At 33.7% G+C, this 26394-nt stretch overlaps 3 protein-coding genes across 6 annotated transcripts in view; 2 read left to right on the top strand and 1 right to left on the bottom strand.

The window, feature by feature from the left end:
- The first annotated feature begins 11958 nt into the window (after positions 1–11958).
- Positions 11959–16974, top strand: LOC123714453. 3 transcript variants are annotated; one of them, XM_045668694.1, is made up of 5 exons: positions 11959–12099; positions 12864–12963; positions 13775–13955; positions 14427–14629; positions 15777–16974. In XM_045668694.1, exons 2-5 carry the CDS (start codon positions 12896–12898, stop codon positions 15958–15960), a joined length of 636 nt encoding a protein of 211 aa, XP_045524650.1. In that variant the 5' UTR covers positions 11959–12099; positions 12864–12895; the 3' UTR covers positions 15961–16974. The 3 variants fall into 3 exon arrangements, with proteins under 3 accessions (XP_045524650.1, XP_045524651.1, XP_045524652.1); XM_045668695.1 differs by having other exon boundaries at positions 12024–12099; positions 12849–12963; XM_045668696.1 differs by having other exon boundaries at positions 12024–12099; positions 12836–12963.
- A 149-nt stretch (positions 16975–17123) lies between these two features.
- Positions 17124–20963, bottom strand: LOC123714452 (dnaJ-like protein 60). 2 transcript variants are annotated; one of them, XM_045668693.1, is made up of 6 exons: positions 20803–20963; positions 20640–20733; positions 20293–20459; positions 19468–19641; positions 18533–18635; positions 17124–17580 (listed from the first exon to the last, which is right to left on the bottom strand). In XM_045668693.1, exons 1-6 carry the CDS (start codon positions 20862–20864, stop codon positions 17476–17478), a joined length of 705 nt encoding a protein of 234 aa, XP_045524649.1. In that variant the 5' UTR covers positions 20865–20963; the 3' UTR covers positions 17124–17475. The 2 variants fall into 2 exon arrangements, with proteins under 2 accessions (XP_045524649.1, XP_045524648.1); XM_045668692.1 differs by having other exon boundaries at positions 20640–20748; positions 20803–20960.
- A 777-nt stretch (positions 20964–21740) lies between these two features.
- The window catches only part of LOC123714286 (fasciculation and elongation protein zeta-2), a 49119-nt gene continuing 44465 nt past the window's right edge, over positions 21741–26394 (top strand). Inside the window, exon 1 of the mRNA XM_045668501.1 lies at positions 21741–22287. Within this exon, the coding sequence (XP_045524457.1) occupies positions 21878–22287 (410 nt within the window). The 5' untranslated portion in view covers positions 21741–21877. The remainder of the gene's footprint in view (positions 22288–26394) is intronic.

The raw sequence follows: 26394 nt of genomic DNA, 5'->3' as shown, positions 1-26394 counted from the left end.
AACAATAATGATTTACATTCTCGCTGATTATAACTGCTGTAAAGGAACTGAATAAAGTTACGTAAGTAAAGTAATAAAAATACAAGACAAAATAATTTAAAAAATAAAACTCTCCCCGAAAATTCTATGAAAGTAGGAAAAAGAGATGGTTTTTAACTTGTTTATTGGATAAGAATGAATTTAACAATTTGGGAAAATTGAGGTTTACAATGGGTATAAGTTTTGCCGCAACTTGTAGCACTGTCTAATTATCCAAAGTCAATTAAAGTAATATAGTACGTATTATCTAAAGATAATGAAGCCTTCGCGCAATATGCTTAAATGGAGTTTTAGGAATATCAGTAGCGCTAAATGCATCTTCAGCACAACCCACATACACACCGTCACGTGCATTCTCTCACTTTCACACAGTCACACAACACAACCGAATCCGGTATTACCTAGTTCAATGTATTTAATATTTTTATTGATTTTTCCTATCGTAAATGTTTGAGCCTTTTTGTATATATTATGTATTCTATCTGTGGCTAAATGTTTAATATAATTGTTTTATATATGTACGCGCCTTAATAGTTCTGTGTTTGCTTTGAGTCAAACTCGCAAAGTGGCTTCAAAGTAAGCAGCAATTATTCACGGCTATGTTGCCTCAGTTCTGCGCTATATATATATAAAGTTTTCATTACTCAAAAAATGGTATTAGGGCTAATATGGGCGTTGGACCCCTTGTAAGCTGTAGACCATTTTTTTAGGAACTCTGTATTTTGACAGTACCAAGTTTAAATATTCTTGAAGCAGGTATGACTTTTAAAGGAAACACTTTTTGACCGGATTGAAGCTATGTATGTATTTATAAACTTATAATTATTTTACATAATTTTAAATTTCTTCCGACGTTTCGCGTGCTTTACAGCGTGCGTGGTCACGGTCACTGAAGACAAAAGGTGTTGAAGAATTATAATAATAAGTAATTCTTTCAAGGGGAAGGTGATAAAAATTTTAAAGGCAAGGTGCCTTTATAGCGTATTTGGACCATAGATTTGACACCGATTGTAAATAACTTAACTTTGACATTATTTTATGTTCTTATTACAAGATATTGTAAAAAATCATATGACATTTGCATGTCTGTTTATATATGGCTGATTGTGAGGATATTCGTAGTTGATCGATCTAACCACTGTACCACTATCTTGTCAAATAAACGATCTATTATTATAATTTAATTACGAAATAAATAATTACCATGACTTCCACGACTCAAATTTTTCCATTTCCAAATTTTTTTGATTCCATTATAAATGTAAAAGATAACCTGCACATCCAAGAAAGTATCTTGAAAACATTTTTGCCTCACCTTGAGAAAATACTGGAACAATGGAAAAGTCTTCAACTTAAGGAAGGATGTCTTCAACCAAGCTGGCTTCCGGTTTGCGATAAATCAGTGTCGTTATTGTGAATTTTAAATGGTTCGTATAACTTTTAAACGTTTAGTCTTTTCTCTAGTAATAAATATGATAATTTAGTTAGCGGTTGACCGTTTAACTATCTGTAATAAATCCATAAAAAATAACTGACTCCAAAATGCACTTAAAAGTATCAATAATATTTCGTATCTGTATTGATTGGCTATCTATTACTGAGTTACTTGTTATTAGTGTTAGTATGTATAAAAATGTGTGCGTGTACTAGTGAAAGTTCTTTATGACCTTATTTTTCGAAAAATGATCTACTATATGCAACTTTAGAGAAATTGGTTAAATAAAGTTAAATTAGATAAAGTTTAACAAAAGGCTTTTATTACCATAGACATGAATACAAATAATACAATTATTTCATTTTCCCTTATTACTACTAAGATTTAGATTACAGAATTTCATTTATTGTAATATAATTATTACTATCATTGTTAACGTTATTATATTGTTACGAGCTAGGGGATCGGATAGAAAATGCCGTGGATTTCTTCAAGGGTTTATTTATTGGTAAATCAAATGAGGAATTTATGGGCACAAATTAATAGCAGAGATGCACTAATTACACACACAAAAACACAGTCACTAATTACTTCACTTATGCACACTTCACACAGTACCTTATCACTTATATTCACTTTATTCGCACTTTATCGCTTCGGTGTTTCGCTCTTGTTATCGCATTCAAAACTAAGTCACTAGTCGCGTTTCGGCTCGCTTATATATCCCTGGGAATAATTCTAAACAATATTCGAGAACTTTCTAGGCGGGCTTGCTACTGAGTAGCGATTGCACAATTCTAGAACGTTCGCACTCTTTGTCTCTTTCGCACGTTGCTCCGTCCTTGTCGTACGGCGTTCTAGAGTGCTCGTCTAGTTTCGAGAAAGTTCTGATCTTCTCTCTCTCTCTCTCGTATCATTTCGTCCTTGTCTCACACCTAGAAAGTTCGGTCTAGAATATTCCTTCATCAAAGGGGTATAACTAGGCCTGAAAACGCCTGAAAACGGGTCTCCTGAAAACTGCACCACTCGACTACACATGTTCTGAAACTGACTGAAAAAATGTTTCAGCTTCCTGAAAACTAGGATAACATTATGGAAATTACAATTAACTAATATGTGATTGAGCCTCTCCTGAAACGGTCAGAAATCATATTTCAGCCTGCTGCAAAGTTCTCTAACTAGTGGAAAAATCTAGAAACATTGTAGTCGACCCGTCTTCGTAACACTACCCCCTCCTTAGACATGCTCGTCCCGAGCATCATTACTCCCTTTATAGGTGGCCATTATCTTTTCCCATCGAGTCCGCGGATCCTTAACAGCTGCACAAGCTCTACATTTCTTGATCCAGTCTTCTACATCTTCACGATAATGTATCCAATAAAACATTTCCTTAACCTTCATAAGAGTCCGTTTTACTCCTAAATGTCCACTAGACAAGTCACTATGACACATTTCTAATATGTCGCGAACCTTGAATCTTGGCACAACAAACTGCAAATGATTGCCTTGAGCATTTTTCAATTTGCGACATAACACTCCATTATGTAGAACTAAACTATCCCATTGAGCCCAGTAACTCTTAGTAGTGGTACTTGTTGATGCAACTTTACACCATTGTGGCTTGACAGCTGAAGATTTCATCCAGTCCAGAATTGGTTTAATGTCAGAATCTTGATGTTGCTCTTCCTGAATTAATTTACCACACCAATCTGGACTAATCGTATCCGTTCTTAGTATCCTCACTGGTTCATTATCCCTTCCATCCTCTTCGTTAACTTTATCGCACGGTCCTTGAGACACATCATCTGAACTCCTTAGCTCTCTTTCATGAGTAGATAACATGTCAGAAAATTTCTTTAATTGTCCCTCTGCGTTTGATAGAAGTATTGACAGGGCTTCCTTATAGTTATCCAGAACTGTTCGAACTGCGTTCCACTCTTGTTGATTACTAGCCTGTCCGTCCACATTGATTACTCTACAGGCGTCATAACTACTTTTTGAAGAGTTGCCTTTAAAACAAACTTCCTGCTCTCCACACTTGAACATTCCCTTTTCCAGATCTATCTTACACTTATAATACTTCATGAAGTCTAATCCGATTATGCAGTCATCTACTATGTCGGCAAGAACAACCTTGTGTCTGTATAAACTTCCACCAATCTTGAAGGTTGCGATACCTTCTCCCCGGTCGGTTATGCGCTGACCTGTTGCCGTAACAAGCTGTACAATTCCTCTAGAAGGGCTTTTATAAAATGTCTTCAAAAGCTGGTATCTGATCACTGTTCGTGAAGCTCCTGTATCAAGTGTCAGATCACACTTAGTGCCATTGACTTCTCCTTCGATAACTAAGGTATTCCCACGTCTAACCTTCACATCACCTCGGAAGTCTTTCTTAGGGCACGAAAACCTCATATGCCCTACTTCCCCACAGGTGTAACAGGTTGACCCACGTTGACCATTAGCTTTTTCCGTGATAGCCCTAATGCGGTAAGGTCGATGATCCTTGCAAAATGCTTCCACTTCCAACGCATGAGCAAGAGCATCCTTAAGGTCCTTATGGTGACCGAGGTTCACAGCCATTCGAATTTCACGGTCTCGAATACCGTCGACAAAAGCTTGAACCAACATCTTGTCTGCAACATCTGGTGAGGATGCGTAGGCCTTCCTTACCAGCTTCTCTATTTCAAGTCCCCATTTTTGCAAACTTTCATTTGTCTGCTGTATTCTATCTTTCAATTGAGCCCTGTAAACGTGCTCTAAATGTGCGTCTCCATACCGTGATTCCAGGGCATCTAGCAGTTGCTTCAACGTCACCTTACCTTTCTTGGTATCTAATATGGAGAGGGCTTCGTCTCGCAGTCCCAGAATAAGGGCGGTAACAGCTTGATCGTCAGTCCACCCGTTTGACTCTGCTACAGTCTCAAACTGCAGCTTGTACGCGCCCCAAGAAGATGTACCATCAAAGGGAGGCACTTTCACATTTCCAGGTGGTGCTACAGTCGTGACAACACCAGAGGTCTTCAGGCATTGGATTTCATTTTCTAATCCAAGGATACGTTTATCCTGCTTGGATTCCAAATTCTCGATCTTTTCATCTACCTGTATTTTCAGGTCACAAAGTTTTTCTCCTATACGGCGAGCCTGCTCCTCTTGACGTCGTGCCTGCTCCTCTATCATGCGACGTGTCTGAGCCTGTTCTTCCATCATTTGGCGTGTATGTTCGTCTTGACGGCGTGCCTGTTCTTCTTGACGGCGTGCCTGTTCTTCTTGACGGCGTGCCTGTTCTTCCATCATTTGTTTTGTCTGTTCTTCCTGACGGCGTGCCTGTTCTTCTTGACGGCGTGCCTGTTCTTCTTGACGGCGTGCCTGTTCTTCCTGACGGCAAGCCTGTTCTTCTTGCCGGCGTGTCTGTTCTTCAATCATTTGACGTGTCTGTTCTTCCTGACGGCGTGCCTGTTCTTCAATCATTTGGCGTGTCTGTTCTTCCTGACGGCGTGCCTGTTCTTCCTGACGGCGTGCCTGTTCTTCCTGACGGCGTGCCTGTTCTTCCATCATTTGTCGTGTCTGTTCTTCTTGACGGCGTGCCTGTGCTTCCATCATTTGCTGCAGAGCAAGGAGGATGTTGCCATCGTTACTTTCACCCATCCCGCGGTTCGCATCGAAACTTTGTCGCCGGGCGGCGTCGCGTGCTGATTGCGCCCTTGTCTGCACTCCCTCCGCAGCTGAAGACTCTGCCACAGACTCCTCTTGATTCTCCCTTGGAGTAATTGGCATGTTTCTATCCCACTTCTGACACCAAAATGTTACGAGCTAGGGGATCGGATAGAAAATGCCGTGGATTTCTTCAAGGGTTTATTTATTGGTAAATCAAATGAGGAATTTATGGGCACAAATTAATAGCAGAGATGCACTAATTACACACACAAAAACACAGTCACTAATTACTTCACTTATGCACACTTCACACAGTACCTTATCACTTATATTCACTTTATTCGCACTTTATCGCTTCGGTGTTTCGCTCTTGTTATCGCATTCAAAACTAAGTCACTAGTCGCGTTTCGGCTCGCTTATATATCCCTGGGAATAATTCTAAACAATATTCGAGAACTTTCTAGGCGGGCTTGCTACTGAGTAGCGATTGCACAATTCTAGAACGTTCGCACTCTTTGTCTCTTTCGCACGTTGCTCCGTCCTTGTCGTACGGCGTTCTAGAGTGCTCGTCTAGTTTCGAGAAAGTTCTGATCTTCTCTCTCTCTCTCTCGTATCATTTCGTCCTTGTCTCACACCTAGAAAGTTCGGTCTAGAATATTCCTTCATCAAAGGGGTATAACTAGGCCTGAAAACGCCTGAAAACGGGTCTCCTGAAAACTGCACCACTCGACTACACATGTTCTGAAACTGACTGAAAAAATGTTTCAGCTTCCTGAAAACTAGGATAACATTATGGAAATTACAATTAACTAATATGTGATTGAGCCTCTCCTGAAACGGTCAGAAATCATATTTCAGCCTGCTGAAAAGTTCTCTAACTAGTGGAAAAATCTAGAAACATTGTAGTCGACCCGTCTTCGTAACAATATATTTTTGTTATTGGCTTTAAATGGTTAAATAGTAGTCTTTTGTGGACATGGCTTTTACACATTAAGAAACCACTTTTGAAACGGATTGAAGCTATGTATTATTATTATAAATAATCAATCCGTTTAAAAAGTGTTTTCGTAAATGTTTAAAGAACTTTATTTCTCATTACAAAATTATATTTTATTTACATGAGGACCTTAATATTATGTATATACGAGCGAGAGACACGTCCCAATTTTAGTCCACTACATTAACTTTGACATGCATTTTTAATGCCTCCTTGAATCTGTCAAATACGCTAATATTGCGAATATTAGATAGCAACTGATTAAACAATTAAATTTAAATAATACTTACAGTCAAAGAAATACTTGTGTTCTTTACAAAATTTCCTATAATAAAAACGGACACAGTTCGATAAATTTCTTTTAGTTGAGCAGGTTTTTCGAGGTGACATAAGAAAATGTGCTGAGCACGAAGTATTGACCCGACCTGTAGTTCCGACTTTATACTGCGAGCAAACAACGTCTATGGAGAGGACGTTGAAGTATTTACCATCGCCGCTGATAATGCTACCCGACTTAAACAGTTTACAGTTTTCATCTCATCTCGTGCTCCTGACAAGATTGCTATTGTTACATTAGTACGAAACACTTTTCATTAGATGTTTTATTTTTCTGTAAAATAAATAAATGTTTTAACTAATTATAACAGCTTTAGATTTTTATAAGGGGCTTAAGGAATCTGTGTAAAAATTTAGCTAGAACAATATTGAATGAAAATAAAAAACAAACTTTATTATCCATAATAAAAACAGATGTTTAGTTAAAAAATTATATGTGTGTACTTATGTACAAGCGTTAGATGTTATACTTCTTTGGCGTAACAAGATAAAATCTTTCTAAACATTTTATCTTTAGGCTTATTCTACATTTGTAGAAAAAACAACTCTAATAATATGGAAGAAAGATATTTAATTGAAAGTTTTATTATAAAGCATTATCTAGTTCAATAAAGTTATTTAAATATCACAAATAATATTTCTACCTTATTAAAGAAATTAACATTTTTTTATTTTAAAATGTTGACTACGCTAACTTCAGGCTATCGGTTTTTTGTGACGGTGTGCGCGCGCATCGTAAAAATTTACTCTCATCATTTTTCCTTAACGCGCCACAAGAACTTTAAAAAATGCACAAGCACTATGATTTCCTGTGTTGTGGGCCAATAGGTAATAATAATCATAGTCAATCCTTTGGTTAACATAGCTTTTACACATTGAAAGAAAACAATTTTTTAACCGGATTAAAGCTATTTGTATTATTATACAAATAACATCAACACTGCTCAGATTGTTAGTGAATCTATAAAGTTTTTAATCGTTAGTGGTTATAGATGAAAGGGCCCGTGAAGAAGAAAAAGCACTGAGCGAAGAAAGTGCGTTCTTTGGGGTGCTTATATATTTGCGTTGTGTACAATATGGTGTGTTCGGTGTTTGTTTCCTAAAGAATATAAATACAGTATTCAATATTACTTTGAGGCTAGATTTCTAGGTTTTATATAAAATCGTTGACAAAAGTTTCACGTACACATCCACCTACCGTGACCCTAATCAGGTCTAGTAAAATTTTATTATAGACTGATTACATTGCAGATTGGGTGAGGTCTCTAGGGGGACGTTGAGAAAATTGATTCAGGGATTTTGCCCTTCGACTAACTACATTCACGTAATATCCCATGGATTTTCAATGCCTTTCCTCTTAAGTATGGAAGGACCAAAACTTCCACCGTATTGCTGTCTACAGTTTTAATAGAACAGCGGGCAAACGGACAAAAAGCTTAGCTGATGTCAATTGATACCAGGTGCGTTGTCGACCTTTAAAACGTTGTATAGAAAGCACATTTCATTGTCGTGTCGTATTAGTGTGTTGTAGATTTGTACAAGAATCATTGTAAATTTTGCCTTGTATTTAAGGGATTTTTAAAGATATTAAAATTTTGATTTTTTTTTAATAAACAGCCCTCTGTTGGAGGGTCATCTGAAGTTAAGTGATACCGCCGCACACTCAATTCTAAAGGGTTCGCAAGTGCGTGCAGACCTAAAAGGAAATGGTACGCTCCTTTCTTGAAGAACTAAGAGACGACGGTTATAGTTCGAGACTTGCCATGATCCTGAATACAACAGCAACTAAGGGTAAACTTGGCTTCAGTTTCTTCGATATCTTCAAGGCAGATAGCCAAATAAGCTGGATCGCAATACCTTACGCAATTCTGAACTTTTTGGGTCAAAGACAAAGCGATTTTTCCCAGTTACATCCACCGCAATTCACCTGGGGTAATGTTAATTGTGCACATCAAAAAATCCTGACGCCAACCATGATTTGAACGCCCGATCTAAAGGTCGAGTGTGGCAAGCTTTAATTAAGATACAAAATGAAGGAATGATAACATACAGCCTATGCAATAATATCGCACTTATATTTATAAATAAGTTTTATTTAAATACATTATATATACTGGTACATTCGCAATGCCTTCAACGGAAACTTAATGTGGAGTATGTCGTCACGCTATTAAAAAAGGCCGATGAAGCCCACGAATGTCGAGGCTATTCAATTGATTGACACCAGGGGCTAGTAGGAAGACTGATCCATTTGATCTAGTTGATTAGTGTTAGTTCACGTTAGTCTTAGACATAAACAAAGACATAACTTTATTACTAACAAAACAGACATACAGAAACACAAAATAACAATAATATAAAAAAGAATGAGAGACAAGGTACGTTTAAATGGTGGGGTGGTAATTGGCCCTGGCTCTGCATTATGCTGAAGAGCAGACAGTTCCAGACCACAGCAGCTAGTTTGCGCCGAAGTCGCAAAAAAATTAAAAGTATGCAATAATGCTAATACTTAGTAGAAAAAAATAGTATTAGTAAAAATTAGTAGTGTAAGTAATGAAGTCTTGTATAAAAGTATATAGTAAATAAAATAATTTAAAAAATTCGAACAGTTATTAAGAAATAGATAAATAAATATTCTTTGGTGGATAAAAAACTAGATTCCAAGGGTTTTTGTTGATTAACAGATGCGACAGATGCGAACTTTAACTGCGACGAAAATTTAATTTTAATTGAAGATTTTTCAACTAAAGTGCTAAATAAAGGTCAGTTATTGAAAAATATAACACAAGAAGAGAGTGTATTCCATTTAGTAGATACCTGGAACCTTATTAATTTTTTTTTTAAATTATTAGTCTTAAGTTAGGCTGGATCGTCATTGTCTTTATTAAAAAAAAATTAAAAACTTAATTAAAGTACCAAACATTTAGTAAAGCCTCGTTTTCGAATAATATAAAAACTATTCTGAGAATCACTGCACGGTTCCAATTTACACGTGTCGCTATCATACATCATAAAAGTAATTTCCTTTAGTCTCCTGTAAGTTTAAGGTACACTATAACAGCGTGGAAATAAAAATATTATTTTATTACGGTCGTAAAATGTATCGTCTATGTATGTATTCCGATCTTATATACGCAATTTTATATCGTGGTATCAAAGTCAAAGTCAAACATCATTTATTCATATAGGTAACACAATGTACACATATGAACGTCAAAAAATACATTAAATGCTTATAATTTTACATTTACTGCCAGTTCTCAAATCAAGGGCGCAGAACGGAAGAGAAGAACTGGCAATAAACTCTCCGCCACTCTTTTTAATCGCCAAGTGTTTTTGCTTTACACAACGTTTGTAAGAAGGTGCAACCATTACACCATGTTCCACATGACATCTTAAGTAATAAATAATAATAAAATAAATTAAAAACAGATTTGTCTCAGATTAAATATCCTCTATCAGCATGGTGAAATAGGAGCACGCACTTACATTCTCGTGGGAATACCACGCAAAAACATAGTCGAAATAACTAACAACCGCAGACACCAATTCTAGTACGGCCAGTCACCACAAGTAGCACCCGTTCACGAGTATGACGCCTGGGGCCAGCCTTCGGCCCCCTAGCTATATTTTACGGAGAGAGACAACGATGGTGTATGATTTTAAATGTAATATTTTTTTATTACTATAGTTTCGCTTTGAAATAACAGAAAAAACACTATAACTGCACTATTTCAATTTAAGCCTTAATATAATATCAAAAATGTGTTTATTAATTATAAGTAGATATGCATTACAATAAAATAAACAAAATGTATACGTACATATTTATAAAACAATCAGCCGCCTATCGCTTTTATACAGACCTGTAATCTGTTTGTCTACGTATCTATGGATTTACGCACTGTGTCCACTGCAAATTTCGCCACGTTGTTCGTAACGTTGGTTTCAAGCCAGGCTTGGGTAGTTCGTTCCTTGTGACCAGGTGCTGAATCCTGCTGGAAAGTCCACGGTATATTTTTAAAAGTGTATTGCTGAGAGGTTTCAAAACATGATCCAGATCTTCATACACTATGGCTGAAGTTTCACTGACGCAGGCTGATTGTACCTTTCCGACCACTTGAGCAGCTTCTTTAGAACTGTGAGCACTTACACTTTATAATTTTACTTATTGTAGTGTTCTTCAATCGTGAAAAGTTTTCCATCGGTAAAAAGGATATACCTGTGCTTTTCACCTGCGTATTGCGACAAAAGGCGTTTTGATTGATCCGCTCTCTGGAATTGTAAAGAGATTTTGGGCATGTCTTGTATATCGACGATAAGCACAAAGCGTCAGGTCTTCTTTCATAATACGCGACAAAGTCCTAGCGGGAATTTCCTCGTAATAAGATTTTTTGCTTCAAACAACTGCTTTTAACAAAATAACAGCCTCTGTAGTTCTAACAGCACGCAGCCGCCCCGATTATTTCTGGTCGTCGACAGACGAAGTGTTGTTGTATCTGTTTATGTTACGATATACGAACATACGGCTGATACCAAGCCTTTGGACTGTCTGGAATATGACCGACGGTGATCACTGCAATTCTATTTTAACAGCCCATTCCATATTGTAATTTGATAATTAACACAAAAAAATATATGAAGTGACGCAAAATCGAACGAAGTTTTTAAAATAATGTTCCAAATTTCAAAATAATTATCAAATTAAAAAAAAGTAAAGTTTTTATGTAACAGTATGGCCAAACTAGTTATACATTATATATATATTTTAAATCACAGTTTTGTTTTTTTACTATTTACAATATATTCTATAAATGGATATTCGGTAAAGTTGGCTCCTTCCGACTCCTTGCTATGGTGAAAAGATAGAGTTTATTGCTTATAAAGACTGATTTAATATAGTTAAACTGAACATACATTCTGTTTTAAACGGGACTAGAAATTACATTCATTCATTCTTGGTTAAGTGATTACAAACACAAATTCGTTCGGCCTTAATAGGTCACGCCTGTCACAAGGAGATTTTGTCTTTTGTCTCAGGATTTTTGAGCGAAGGACAATTCTTGTTCTTTGTTGTAAAATACAACTGAGCACTAAAGCAATTACGAGCGTAATAGATATTAAATCCAGGCCTCATTCTACGGAAGTTCTAGCATTTTTGTAGATACCCAAATTATTATTCTTTAAAAATGCGTGACTTGTCTATGGTGTTAATTGCCAGATAATGCTTTTAAATATGCTAATTATAAATAATACAATGCAATTTCACAGACAGCAAACTTCCAGAAAAACAAATTCAATCTACTAGTTCTACTATCTACTATCCAAAAGAATTCTGAAAGAACTTCTAATATGATGATGTAGATGGCGCGGAATTCAAAGTAGAAAAATCCTATTAAACAATTACCACGTATTGTAAATTTTTAACCTCACCTAAATTCGTTTTTCGAAACAATAATAGTCTAAATTAATGTAGTATATACATTTATTGATAACTATAAAAAACTTGGGCGCTATCTTGACATGCCAATGAAATGTAAATATTATCGCTGCTACCAGTGACCAGTCTATCTGGTTTTCGGAGCGATGCGCGCGCGCCAAATATAATTTGCGTGGTCCGTGTATAAATATTGAAAAGGTGAGTTTATTTATATTGTATTTATGTTAAATATGAGCTTCAATAACTTCGTATGGAAATGTTTTTCTTATATTACTAATTATTGTAGATGTATTAATAATTATGTAAATGAGGAAAACGGTTATTAAATTTATAAGAATGAGTTAAGTGTTGCATAGAAAATCTAAGTAAACCAGTGTTATATTTTAATTGTATCTTAAATACACACAGTAGCAATTCGTATGTAGTTTAAACCTATAAACAATTGAATATTAAAAAAATATATTAAATAAGCTAAAAAAGGCCCAGGGTTCGATTACCCGTGAAACAAGATGACGTTACTTGCAATAGTATCTTATTTTTTTCCGAATTAATGTTTGTTTTTTTAATGTATTGCTTTTAGTTATTAGTTGCGCACTGTGGTCAATTGTTACATAAGGATTGATTTTTATAAATAGAAAAAGGTTCTAAGAAAATAACGCGGATACGAAAGCCGTCTGGTTACGGGTTACGCGTTTTCACACCATGCAAACGACATTACTAAGTCAAAGTTTATTCATTATTATAAAGATCACTCATTAGGAGATAAGAGGTTCACAAACAAAATGTTTATACATTTTCATAATAAGCTTTATTAACAAACTTTTGTTATACATATATATTGAATACGATACGTTATTTATTTACATATTAAAAATATATGTTAACATAAATTTAATCTACTTTTTAATAACAGATATTTTATGTTTTTAAATAGTGTTAACTTATAGTTTCCTTCCCATCAGTAAACAAGTAATATCCGTCAACAAGTGGCAAAATGACAGGTTTTACAATCCAACGCGTTGAAGAAGCCGATACAGAGGAGGTCATGAAATTATTGAGAAGGTATTAAAATATAGTATAATAAAAAATATTTCGAGTAGTTTCGTTCCAGTCAAGTTCAACTGAACTGATTTATTTTAATCTTTGAAAACAGATAACTTTTTCGACGCGATAACTAATCTTTAATTGACTTCTCAATATCATTGTAAATGTATCTATGGGCGGCAGTATCAATTATCCACTTACCATCAGATAAGACTCCTGTCCGTTTGTTCCGTTACATAAAAAACATAGAACATCAAAATGCAGTAATTATACATATAGTAGGTACTGAAATAATAAATGTAACACAATGCATCTGTTTTTTATAACTATGTCCATTTAAAATAGAGATTAGAGGCTCTGGAAATGTGGTGCTGGTGGAGAATACTTGGTGTTTCGTGGACCGAGTTTCGTACAAACGTCTCGATACTTCAAGAGGGATACTTCGTTCCAACGCCGTACGAGCCGTATGAATTCAAAATTTGGCTTGACCTCTTTGAATTCGACATTGTCTTTTGCGAACTGTTGAATCGACGGTGGGGTTATTTCCTTGGAGATACGACCTAAATTTTTTTAAATAAAGAGTATACTCCTTTCTCAAAGGCCGGCACTGCACCCACTAAAATGGATGTCCGTGGTGGCTCTTTTTGGGGGTCCCATAGGCTACCTATTATATTAAAAATGTGTTTCATTTAAATGGTATTTTTGAACATACAAAAACGCTCTCTGGGTCCGTTTTAAGTCTGGGAACTAAAAGTAATTAATGAAAGTTAAAATTATTGTGATAAAGTAAATATTATTGAAAATTAGGTACATATTTTTATAATTTCAGAACATTTTTCGTTCATGAGCCGCTGAACAATAAAGTCGGATATTGCAAATCAGAGAGTGACGAATGCATTGATCTTGATCGCTACTGTCGCCACTGTCTTCCCGGAATATCCTTTAAGGCTGTTGATATAGATGGAAATATAATTGGAGTTCTTATTAATGATGTTAGTTCAGTGAAAGATGTAAGTAATACCTTATTAATTAAATTACACAAGTAATTTCAAATATCCAATAAAATGAATTATAAACGCGGACATAAAAAACCATTAGCGCTACAACTTTTTAGGTCTCAATTTTCTGTATTTGTTTCATGATCATTTGTCAATCAAATAGGCAAATAGGTGACCTTCCTGTGCTTGACACACGCCGTCAAGCACGACATTTTGGGTCTAAGGCAAACCGGTTTCTCACGATGTTTTCCTTCACCGTTCGAGCGAATGTTAAATATACACATAGACATTGGTGCATATCCGGGAATCGAACCTACGACCTCAAGGATAAGAATCGCACGCTGGATCTACTAAGCCAACACTGTTCTAACACGTGGTTAAGATCTGGCCAACTGGTAAACTTTTCGGCACTCATTTATAATCGATGTAATTCATTTAATGATATCAAAATTTACTGAACATAATTATGATATATATTCACAGCCATTGGACTTCGATATGATATTAAACATGACAGTTAGTCCAGCTTTCAAGAAGATTCTAAACATGTTAAAAATTCGCGAGAGCGGAGCCAAATTAAGTGAAAAGTACCCAAACGATGAGAAGCTGTTAGAAATAAAGCTCGCGGCGACAGATGCGAATTGGAGAAATAAAGGTGTCATGAATGAGCTCATGCAAGAAACGGAGTAAGTTTTCGATTTTGGTTTAACTATAGAACCTCTTTACCATTTATCGCATTAGTCACATAATTACTCTTGTAATAATCTTTATTTTGTACCATAACTACTTTTATATGTAATCTGTGACTTTTGGAAAGCGCGCGAAGCGTCAAACAAAAAAAATATTATCTATTAGAAAATGTTTTCTTTGAACAAATGTGTTGCGTCATTCTTGACAGTTGTAAGTTATTATTATGTTATTACCTGACGTTTTATCTATATATGTAACAAAATATATAAAACAACATAATTCATCAAATTCCTTATAAACTATTTATGGATAGACATTAAATTTAATAAAATTTAAATAGGAAAATGTTCGTCTGACATATTTGTATGCAACAAAATTTGTAATAAACAATGATCGAGTATTTCAAGGAATTCTCATGACGATCAATGATGTAGCAAAACAGTTTCTTGTGAAGTAATCAGGTTATTTTTTATCCTTCGAGCAATGTTTCCTTATATATCTGGATCTCAAATTTACAGTTATTTGTGTTATGTCTGCTACGATTTTCATTGAAATGCGAGGGAACTTCTTTAATATAATTTCATCCAATATTCTAGAGACGAAATACAACATTATCTGTGTTATTCAAATGAAAAAGAGTTTACATGAATATCATAGATAATGTTGCGCTTACAATTATTACTCAAATGGTACGACACTTTATGGGTGATCGCCTATTTTTGCATGTTTCCTTTTTCGAAAGGAAGTCCGTAATAATTTTTTGAGTGAACGACTTCAATCTATTATTGTCCAAAGAGTTACCGAAACTGGTGAGAGCTGCGAAGTAATCGTAATTCGAGTCGGTTCCGAGGACGTAGAAGCGTAGTAAGAATTTCCTTGATGCAAAGCTCGGACTTCAACTCATGACTTCAACAAGGCTTAACCGCTGCTTTTGCATTTTGAATATGTACCTTTATTATTACTATTGATAATCTAGTGTGTGTCTATAATTAAAGAGATAGTACTTATGTTAATAGTTGAGTAATAACCTATTCGATAAGATATAATACAATTACAATGTGTTTTTATAATTATATTTAAAAATATAAAAAACTAGGTGATTTTATTGGATGTATTTAGAGTAATAAAATACTTAACTTACAGGAAAGCAGTAAAGGAGTTGGGTATGAGGCTTATTCGTATTGACACTTCCAGCGCTTACTCCGCTAAGTCCGCAGAAAAAATGGGCTTTACATGCGTTTACCAGCGAGCTTTCTCTGACATAAATATAATCATACCCGATCCCCCGCATTTATATGACAGAGTTTTTATTAAAGAAATGTTTTGATATAGTATAGTACAAGTAGTACTGCTCAATATTTAAAGGGAATCAAAGATTCTGTAGTCAAATATGTTTGTTTGTGGAATAAAGATTTGTTTTAAAAACTTCTTTGCTTATTTCTAGCTATATTTATTTTGAAAGTTACAGATACGACGACTATCTGAAACTATTTAATTTCATCTATATTGTCAAACATTGAATTAGAAGGACGCTAATCCAGTGAACTAAATGTAGAGAAGGTTGAACAATGAGGGTCAATGACCTTGGGTTTAATGAAGTCAATGCACTTGACCATATACTTATAAACACTATATCCTTCAAATCTGCGTATTGATTTTATAAGAAATATCGGACATATCATCCCAAAATATTTACCCTTTTCCTGCATTCCATTGGAAACGCGTACACAATTCGCATATTGTTTTAAAATGACAAAATGACGCGTAGCTAATAGACTTCATCAGTCTAATTTGTCAGTAAACCAATTCCTGCCTAGTAAATGTATAAAAATAAAATACCCGACCTTAAAAGATTATAATTAACTCACAGTAACATAAGAAACATGAAATGTCATTCTTAAATGTCAATTATGATCTGGCATATGAATTTGCGCGGGAAATTTCGCTTACCATCGAATTACCCATCTTTAGATAATAGACTAATATTTTTTTCCAGTTACGTAATAAAATTTGATCTTAAACATATTATGCCTAAGGGTTTCCAAATGAATTAAAACATATCATTTCATGAATTTATTTACTTAATTGTTAGAATATTTACAAAAATAAATTGAGGTAGTACCACAAAATCTTTATGTATTTTTCTACTTTAAGTTCGCTATTTTTATTTACATATTAGGTTACTATGCTGTGTAAAAAGAACCTGTGAACATTAAGAAATAAAACAAACCATTATCTGTTATCTAAAAATACCGGTCAATTTATATTACAATAAGTTAAATCATACTAATTACGACTATTTTCAATATAGTACTCGGAATCATAATAATTGTTTCTAGTTTCCATGTAATTGTTAAACATATCTCTTTAGGTTTTTAATGTTAATTGTTATCATGTACAATGTTTAAATACAATAATTAAATAAATATACTCTAATAATACAAATAAATATGTTTGAATACATTATATTCATAGTTTTTATGAATGAGGTTTTATTCATACATCGAGTTTTATAATTTTATTTGTATTTATCACAAAAAATATGTTTCTTTTAAATATGTAATTAATTTAATCTGCGATGTTAAGGCTGCAAATAAAATACAGTCTTGATCTTGAGGGTTCGATTTTAAAGTACATTTACAATATTTTAGTAATATACTTTAAATTTCATTTCTGTATGATTAAAATAATGTATTTTTAATCAAATTTCACATAAGATTTTAAATATATACAATATGATTGTTCCCAGAAATCTAGTCACCAGTACTGTTAAGAAAATGATCCCAGGCATACAATAAAAAACTAAAATTCCTAACCATTTGTAGCCATACCTAATCACTTTTTATGATTTATTTTTCTCATTGGCCAATGCTTGACCTAATGACGCAGTGGCCACTGTAGAGTTTGACGAACTTACGATTTTGTCTAGCAAAGCTTGTGTCTGCATCTGTAACAAGGAATGTTCAGCATTAAATCAAAAACAATTTTATATATTTACTTTTTATTAGCAAGTAGTTGTACTAGTTCCATTTTAAAATTATGTACAGACAAAATAAATATCATTATGAAAACTGAACATATGATATTCTATGTATAATAGCCCAATAACACCTAAGCCCGTCTGCTTTTGTCTGTCTGTAGATGCAAACAGACAGAAGGGTTAAATGATACCGTCGCCCAGAAGACTCGTAATTGCGTTGGCGGCCTTATAAGAATTGGTACACTCTTTTCTTGAAGGACACTAAGTCAATTTAGTCTGGAAATACTACAGGGGGCAGATAAGTCGACGTAGTTTTGGTGTGCTGCAAAAACTGCCTTGAGAAATATTGTTGGTATATTGTATATGTCTGATGATAAGTCTCTGCAACTCCTTTGAACACTCTCCATAGCAAATGCGTTAGAAGATGCAAAGAGACAAGCGGAAGGAGCTGGTACTGGTCAGTTTCGCCCAGAGTTGAGAACAGTACTCCATGTGTAGAACTACCGTCTCGCCTTGCTGAGCACGCCAAGCTTTTTGGAGGCTAATTTAGCCTTCCCTTCTAAATGACCGCGAAACTGAACATCATTCGATACGTTAGCGCCTAGTACTACGATGCTAGCTGAGGCTTTAAGTAGTGCGTCTTCGATCTTAATTGTTTAAGAAATCGAACCCAGGACTGGCACTTATAACAATAATAAATAAATGTGTTAAAAGTCTAAAATTGTTATAACCAAACATTAATTTATTATTAAAACTATTTATAGAATACTTGGTTTAAAATTGTTTGAGCTGTTTACAGTTGCAGTTTGTATTTACTGGACATAACTTGGATAATTAATAGTAGCCAAACTATTTACCAAGTTATCGAGTTAGTTGGTTTTAACAAATCTGAATTTAGTTAAAATTTAAAGTAACTTACACTATTAGATTTCCCTTGTGCATTTTCTCGTACTTTTTCTAATTCTTCAGCTATAATCTTTGACTTTTCTTGTGTCCTTCTTCGATGTACTAAATATGACTGTCTGAAATTCAAACAGTTGACATCTTTTAAATAATATTGTTCTAGAATGAAAATTTTATCATCATGTTAAATTCCCAGTCCAAAAACAATGGTCTCTTCCAAAAGATTTTCATAAACAATTTGTGACTCTGTTTCTTATAAAACTAAATTTTAATTCTATTAAATTTAATCTCTGAAGAAAACAACACCTTTGTTTTTACATAACTATTATGAATATTGCAATGATAGAAATAAGACAATAATGTTTCATTTTAATATTATACTACAGATGGTGCTGGCTTATTGCCAAATTGTTAGTACATTATTGTAAAGTTATCATATCCAATTGAGCAGAATTGTAGTGGCTTCAGCGTGTGACTGAGATCATACACAATCACTCCTCATAAATACAGCCAACATTGTCAGGCACAAAAGGCTGATCACCAAGTCTATAAAAAATAACTCATATAGGTGAATTATTATTTAGATTCAGGATAGAAAATGATTTCCCAAAAACAAAGAAAATAGTTAATGAATCTTAGTCTGTTCCAATGCTCAAATATAAGAAATCACTGACAAATGATTTCAGTTTGAATAGAGATCAACTTGCATCAGGGTAGATGCAAGTTTAGGCTTCAAGTCATTGTTAAATTTATTATTTCAAAATAATACATTTGTCAATCTCGATATCAAATTTCTATCTGTTTCCAACACAAACAAGAATTTCATTTTTTATTTGAATTATCTTACTAATGACAGAACTAAGCTAAAAAAAGAATCACTTTATTAATTGTCTCCTATTAAATATTAACGCCTTCATGTACTATGAATTAAAATAAAATTGAGGATTTTACCTTATTACAACCAGTTGTATTATAGCCCCAACCATAGCTACAGTGAAACATAGTACTGTTATAGCCAGATTTGAAAGTTTTTTTAATCCTTTCACTCCATAATATCCTGTTTTTTCATTATTTGCTTTACTGTTAGGCTGCTCGTAAAAGTTATATGCCGTATTTTTTCTCAAGCTGAAAATATTAAACAATAATAAATATACAATAGGTTTTTGGATTCCACAAGTGAAGTTTCAAGTAACATTGGCATTCCACTAAAACTGCTTGCTTTATATGTTATACTTCAAGAAATATTAACAACTTTCAATATTTCAACAAGGTCATTGTCACTGGCACTTTATCATTATTTTGTCTAGTGATATATATAAATAGAATATTAACGTCACCTAAATATTTCAATTTATAATAACCTTGGACTCCTTGTGCTTATTGCTAAATTTACATAAAATTTCTAATTACACGGAGCTAAAAATTCAGAGATAATTCTACCTCCACTAATGTTATTAATAGCACAGCATACACTAGTAACAATATATTAAAAAAATCAATAGAGACACAACTCCATATCTCCTAGACTTACAGATAGAGTCATGATAGTAATCTACTAACTCAGCTATACACCAAACAATTGAGAAATTCAATACTTAATAATATATTAAATGTCAAGCTACTTCTCATACCTCTATATAAGATAGTTTTAAACATAAACATTAAATCACTGCTAATGAAAAAGCTTTATATCTAGACATTCCACCTAACAATACAAAATAAACGAAGAATATTTCAATAGATTTTCTTAATATCTATATTATATAAAATACTTACTTGTAAGGTGTATGTGTTCTATACACATATGAATGAGTCTTTACTTGGCTGTCCATTATATTGTCATATTGTGCCCTGCTGCTCGGTTTACTTAAAATGTTATATGCTTCAACAATCTTAACAAACTTTTCTTGAGCTTTAGAATCTTTATTCTTATCTGGGTGATACTGAAAGGTGAATTTGTTAGCAATATTAATTCTGCGTAAAAGCAATTAGATAATTACTAATTATGCATAACGAAAATATTCTTTCGAAAATAAAACTCCACTAACATAGAACCCACATAAGGCAAAACCTATATATAATCTTTAACGTTCTATACGACTCAGAAGTAACTGAAAACTTACCTCTTTACTCATTTGAATAAATGCATTTTTAATTTCTTTGTCTGAACAATTCTTGCGTAAATTGAGAATGTCGTAGTGCGATTTTCGTATTTGACTGGAATAAAAATACCTATTTATTTATATATATATTTTTTATTGTTTATTTTATTTACCTCTTTCCTACCTGGATAAACGTAGAATTGTGCATATTGATTTAAAATCGCAAGTACGTTTTAAAAAATACATAACGATTTTGTAAAATAAAAAGATCTAAACCATTTTTGTTGACTGTTTTTATTTTGGCAATTGGCATTTCTTTTTTTCTATAGGTTTTCAGCTGTTGATCTATAACTTTCTAAAAAACTGCCAAAAATGAATTTTAGGGTGTATATTGTCAAACTGGAAATTTAGTGACAGTGTCAAGTTTACTCACAGGTAAAATAAATACATCGTACAGTCTATCGAATGGTTCCATTAGTGTAAGTTTTATTTCTATTTAAAATTCTTATTATTAAACATGTCGGTACGTACTTAATAACTAATATTATAAAATTTTGCAACACAAAATATGAATGCATCAGTATAGAAATATCCAAAGCACAGTACGCAGAAAAGTGCCATTTCAAAATATTGATAACTTGTGTTAAATTATAATGTCATATTATTTAGTTATTAATATGAATAATTATGATAAATAATTAGATTTTATGTTAGGTGGTAATTAGTGTGATCGAAGTGAAATTCGCAATAGAAAATCAAAGGTAAAATGCTGCTTTATATGAAAACGTCTGTCGAGTTTGAAAATTACAATTAATTAAATTAATATAATTAACATTTAAGGCTGACATGAAACATGAAAATAAATACCAGTTATAAGCTGAGGCATATTTTAACAACTTTCAAATTTATAAAAGTGGGTAGGTAATTAAAATATTAAATAGGTCAAAATAGGAATCTAGAACGAATAATGTCAACACCATACTAGCGTTATTGGTATAGTCTAAAAGGCAAAAGCTATAATTATTTTTAAAATTTTAAAACTGTCAATGGATATTATATTAAAAAGTTAATAATTACTAAAGGCTTATAATTTTAGATTTTTTTTAAATATACATTTTATAGAAACTACATGTGAAGGAGCAGCTAGGCGCTGTGAAATAACCGCTGAGTGCCGACAGCTGACTCAGCGCTGAGTGCTAACTTGTTTAAATTCAGTATTCGCGCGGTAAACTGCGCGGGTGGACGTACGTTTGTCGGTCATGCGAGAGTCGGCTAGCAGGATGGCCGAACTCGAATTCGAGGCGCCGCTTGCCCAAATCGAAGACGCTGATGATTGTCTTTCTACTGCCGACTTTCCGCAGAAGACCATCAACGGCAATGACATACGTCTAAACAATATTAAGAATCTCAAAAGTGGAATTGTCAAAATGAAAACTGACTCCAACAAAATAAACGATAATGACGAACCCAAACCGGTGAAGTGTAAACAGGATACTCTGCAAAACGGCGAGGGAGATAATTTCACTGAGACTTTCTCTGGCTCTCTGGAAGATTTAGTTAACACCTTTGACGAGAAAATAACAAAATGCTTCGGAAATTATGAGGAGAGTGTGGAAAAACTGGCGCCGGTGCAGGTTCGCTCGCAGGAGGAAATTATGAACGAGTGCCAGTAAGTATTGTTTAATTATCACCCGTGATATCATCATTTAGTCATATTTGTAAACAAACTAAATATTTTTTTCACAAATCTATTCAATAACGTGAAATTATTATAAACATAGGGCGGTTTCTGCGCATGGCTTTCATAGTTGTGGAATCGATCGACGTAGGGGTTTCCACCCCAGGGAGTTGGGTTAGGGGTGGCATGACGCATCGTCCCACCCTGCTTTGTTCCCATTCCGAGTTCATCGAAATGTCGCACTCGACCAGACGCCAACGACTGATTTCAGAAACCCAATTACCTACATTTCGCACACAGTTATCAGTACGTGCGCGAAATTAATTGCAAAATCTCTATTTTTATAAGGAAATGCTAATTATACTCAAAACAAATTAGTACTGTTCAATTTAAAGTTATATACAAAATAATACCAATTGCGTAGTAAAATAAACCAGAATTTGGTTCTAATAGCCTAGCTCTGGCAATGTCCCCATTTTACAGGCTCACTTTAGGTGAATTTATTTACTTTCTTTCATTTAAAAGCCAAGCAATATACCTGTATAAAATAACATATTTTGGGTTATAAAGAGTTTTAAAGAGTACGTTTACGTTTTAAGTAGTACGTTGATGAAAACCAATTTACTTATTATGTATGCTGAGAAGTTTGCAGGTTTTATTGTTATAATTTGATTTGATTATGCAATGTAAGTAATTGCCTTTGAGAGGGTGACAACGATTAATAGCAGACATACAATTTTTTGATACCATTTTAAAATAATCTGAATTCCAAGTATTAAAAAAAAAACAGAATATCAATATAAAATATCAGTTCGATTACCAACGCTAATTTTCTTTCCAGCGAGCATTATCTTGAGGTAAATTACGATTTATATGTTGATACAAATGTCGGTTAAGATAAATACTAAACCATATGCTAGCAACTATTATAGAGACACAGTAATAATCGACTATTTAAACTTTTTTTTTATATTACGGCAATAGATTTTTTAACCTTATGCCAATTTGAAGTAAATTGTTAAACTACACGCGATAAAAAATAAACTATTGAAACATTAGAAGACTGTAAAACTATCTATGGAACCACAAATAGAAACCAATGTAAAGAACACTACAACATTTCTCGTAGACTATCCAAAGAGGTTCGTTTGTAACAACTGAGAGAGCTCAAACACAATTGTCTCTCACGGTACTATCGTCTAGTCTCCCCATTGTTTTATGAAGATAAAGTAAAAAAGAAATTCTTTTATACTCACCAACTTGTAAACCTGCAAAATAATGGTTAAGCTGAATTTTTTATTCATTTCGCTTTTTTAATTAAAGAACAAAGAAAGGCAGATTCACACCTGGAAAGTATAAGAAGTTTTCAATATTTTTAACCGTTTTGCAGTGAAATAGTAAACAAAAGTTTATTCAGCTGTGTCAAATGTAACTTTGGAAGCTGTCCAGGCGACCTACATGCCACGAAGACGGGAACAATAAATCGAATTTGCGAACGTCAAGGACCTTCGCACCTTTTAAATGTAATTAACCTAAATCGATATTTTTGCGTGTAAAGAAACGTGTCATTCAGATTGATTTTTAACTTAGAGTCGGTTTCTCAGTGTAAAGCTAAGTTCTACATAAGTTCCAAATAAGCTTACTATTACTTATTGGTAGGATAAACACTATTGTTGTGTTTCACGACTGTCGAATAGCGCTATTCGTCACATAAAGTCACCATAAGTTATGAGTCCGATGAAACGCGAAGTTTTCTTTATATAATTCTAAATAATTAATGTGTTGCATAGCTATTTGGTAGTTTATCCATACATTGTGAAACAGACCCTTAGTATCTTCATGTTTACAAATTATAATTTTACTTTATATAAAAAAACATTCTCCAATGTCATGTTATTTTCACTGTAGTTCAAGACTACCTTTTGTTTGACCTGCCATTACCATTATTTGTTTTCACTTTTTTTTCTTATTTTTTATATAATAGGGGGGCAAACGAGCCTGCGGAACCCCCAAAAAGGGCAGTCATCGCAGCCCACAGACACCCATTTTTAGTGGGTGCGTTGCGGGCCTTGACTATATTTACAATAGCTTTTTATCTGAAATAATATTTCAAGCGTACATGACCTGTTTAAGGTATACCCTACTGAAAACTCTGTCAATGTAATAACCTGATAAACTTACGTCCCATCTATCTCTTTTTACGCTATAAATTCGTAGGTTATATAGGTTGGTATTATTCGCAAGCACAGTAGATGACCCTAATGGGCTTGTAACCTTTAATGATGTTATATAAAGCAACGACAAAGATTTATAAAGGATTTATGTAAACAGGAGCCACTTAACCTGCATTAATGCTTTGAATTATCGTGAATTGTAATGACGTCTATATGTCTTTGTGTTAAGGTCAATTTTACAATGGAGTAGAAGTATCCAATTTTTATATTCTTTATCGCATATAAATAAAATTTCACGATTCATTTATAAAAAGTTTTAATTTATATTTTATACATTGTTTTTAGTAGTGTTATATCTGTAGTAACATACCTTTATCATGTAATGGGCAATATTATTTAAATTGATAATGTAACCCAAGGTAACAATTTTATATACACAGCTTTTATTTAGCGATATGGGACATAAATAGAATACATAAAACTTTCGTGTGTTTCGTTTTTAAATTAAGAACATCAACTGATACTCAAACAGCAGGTGTCCAGATTCGTCTGTGATTCGCGATACACATGTTACGGCAGATGGGGCACGTTGTGCACCTTGCCGAATATCAAATCACCCGCATCATGTCATGATTAATTTGTCATTTTGCATGGATCCATATGCATCCGGTGTAGGTTATGTGTTGTCGCATACCAAAGTGCAATACTAAATGAATCGTTTGAAATAGAGTGTACAGACATTAAATCTATATATATAAATGAATCCCTATTTCCCTTGGTCACGGCATCACGCGTGAACGGCTGGACCAATTTCGCTAATTCTTTTTTGTTGTGTTTGTTATTGTCAAATTTAAGAATACGTAACCACCATATTAAGTAATCACGACTAATGCAACGATAGCAATTTTTACATTTTCAGTGCATAGCGCTTTTACGATTAAAACTTTTTTCATGTAACCTTTTGACATAACATTGACAGAATGCGTGCTGCAAATATCGTCAAAGAGGATGAAAGAAAAACGAATATCGTTTAAGCATATGCTTCGATCGGAGTTTTTATATTGATAAAATACATATACAATGATTACAGTCACTTATTTGTTTGTGGCATTAATCTTGAAAATCCATGATTTCACATGGCCAAGTATATGTCGCCTGTCACCGTGTCGGAATACCAACAAAACTATTTATATAAGCGCGAGAAATATAAACAAAGAATGTTGTATATCATAAAGCATTTTTAGTTAATTATACCAATTCGAAATCAATATTCATAGTTACGACGGGACAACGTCTGTTGAGTCCGCTAGTATTACATATTTTTGTTCATTGTTGTTCATTATAAATTTATGTTATTTAATAATAAACGATTAGAGTTATCAAAAGTTCTTAAATTTTTAAAAACAGATTTGACAAAAATACAAGTTGAATTGAGCATTGAGTTACATATTTTTTTATTAATTATTACATTATATAAACATTACCTATTAATTTATTTAACCAACCTCCATGTACCAGATTATCTATATCATATATATATACGGCGTATAATATGGACACATGCATGACAGCATGATTAACTTTCTATCGTGGGTTTGTTTACAAGTTAGCACTGAACCTTTGACTCAAAACAAGCTGATATCTTTCGACTATACTTATTCCTCGATATTAAGTCAATTTATTTGTTGTAGAAGCCAAAAAAAATACCAATGGCTACAACCTCAGGTATGAGCCTCATTCTGTATGTGTCGTGATCATTTGTTTTCTCTGTCACACGCTATCGTTTCAAAGGCATGCCAGTTTCCTGACTTTAAAATGCGACCTTATGCGATGAGAGTCGCAAGCTGGACTTGAAGGTCAACTCTGCTCTCTAGGTAGGAGGTCGCCAACAGCTTATAAACGTCCAACTATCTAGCTTAATTTT

Source organism: Pieris brassicae, chromosome 9, assembly GCF_905147105.1.
Source record: "Pieris brassicae chromosome 9, ilPieBrab1.1, whole genome shotgun sequence".
In the NCBI taxonomy this organism is placed as follows: Eukaryota; Metazoa; Arthropoda; class Insecta; order Lepidoptera; family Pieridae; genus Pieris; species Pieris brassicae.
This window is presented reverse-complemented; position numbering and strand designations above follow the sequence as displayed.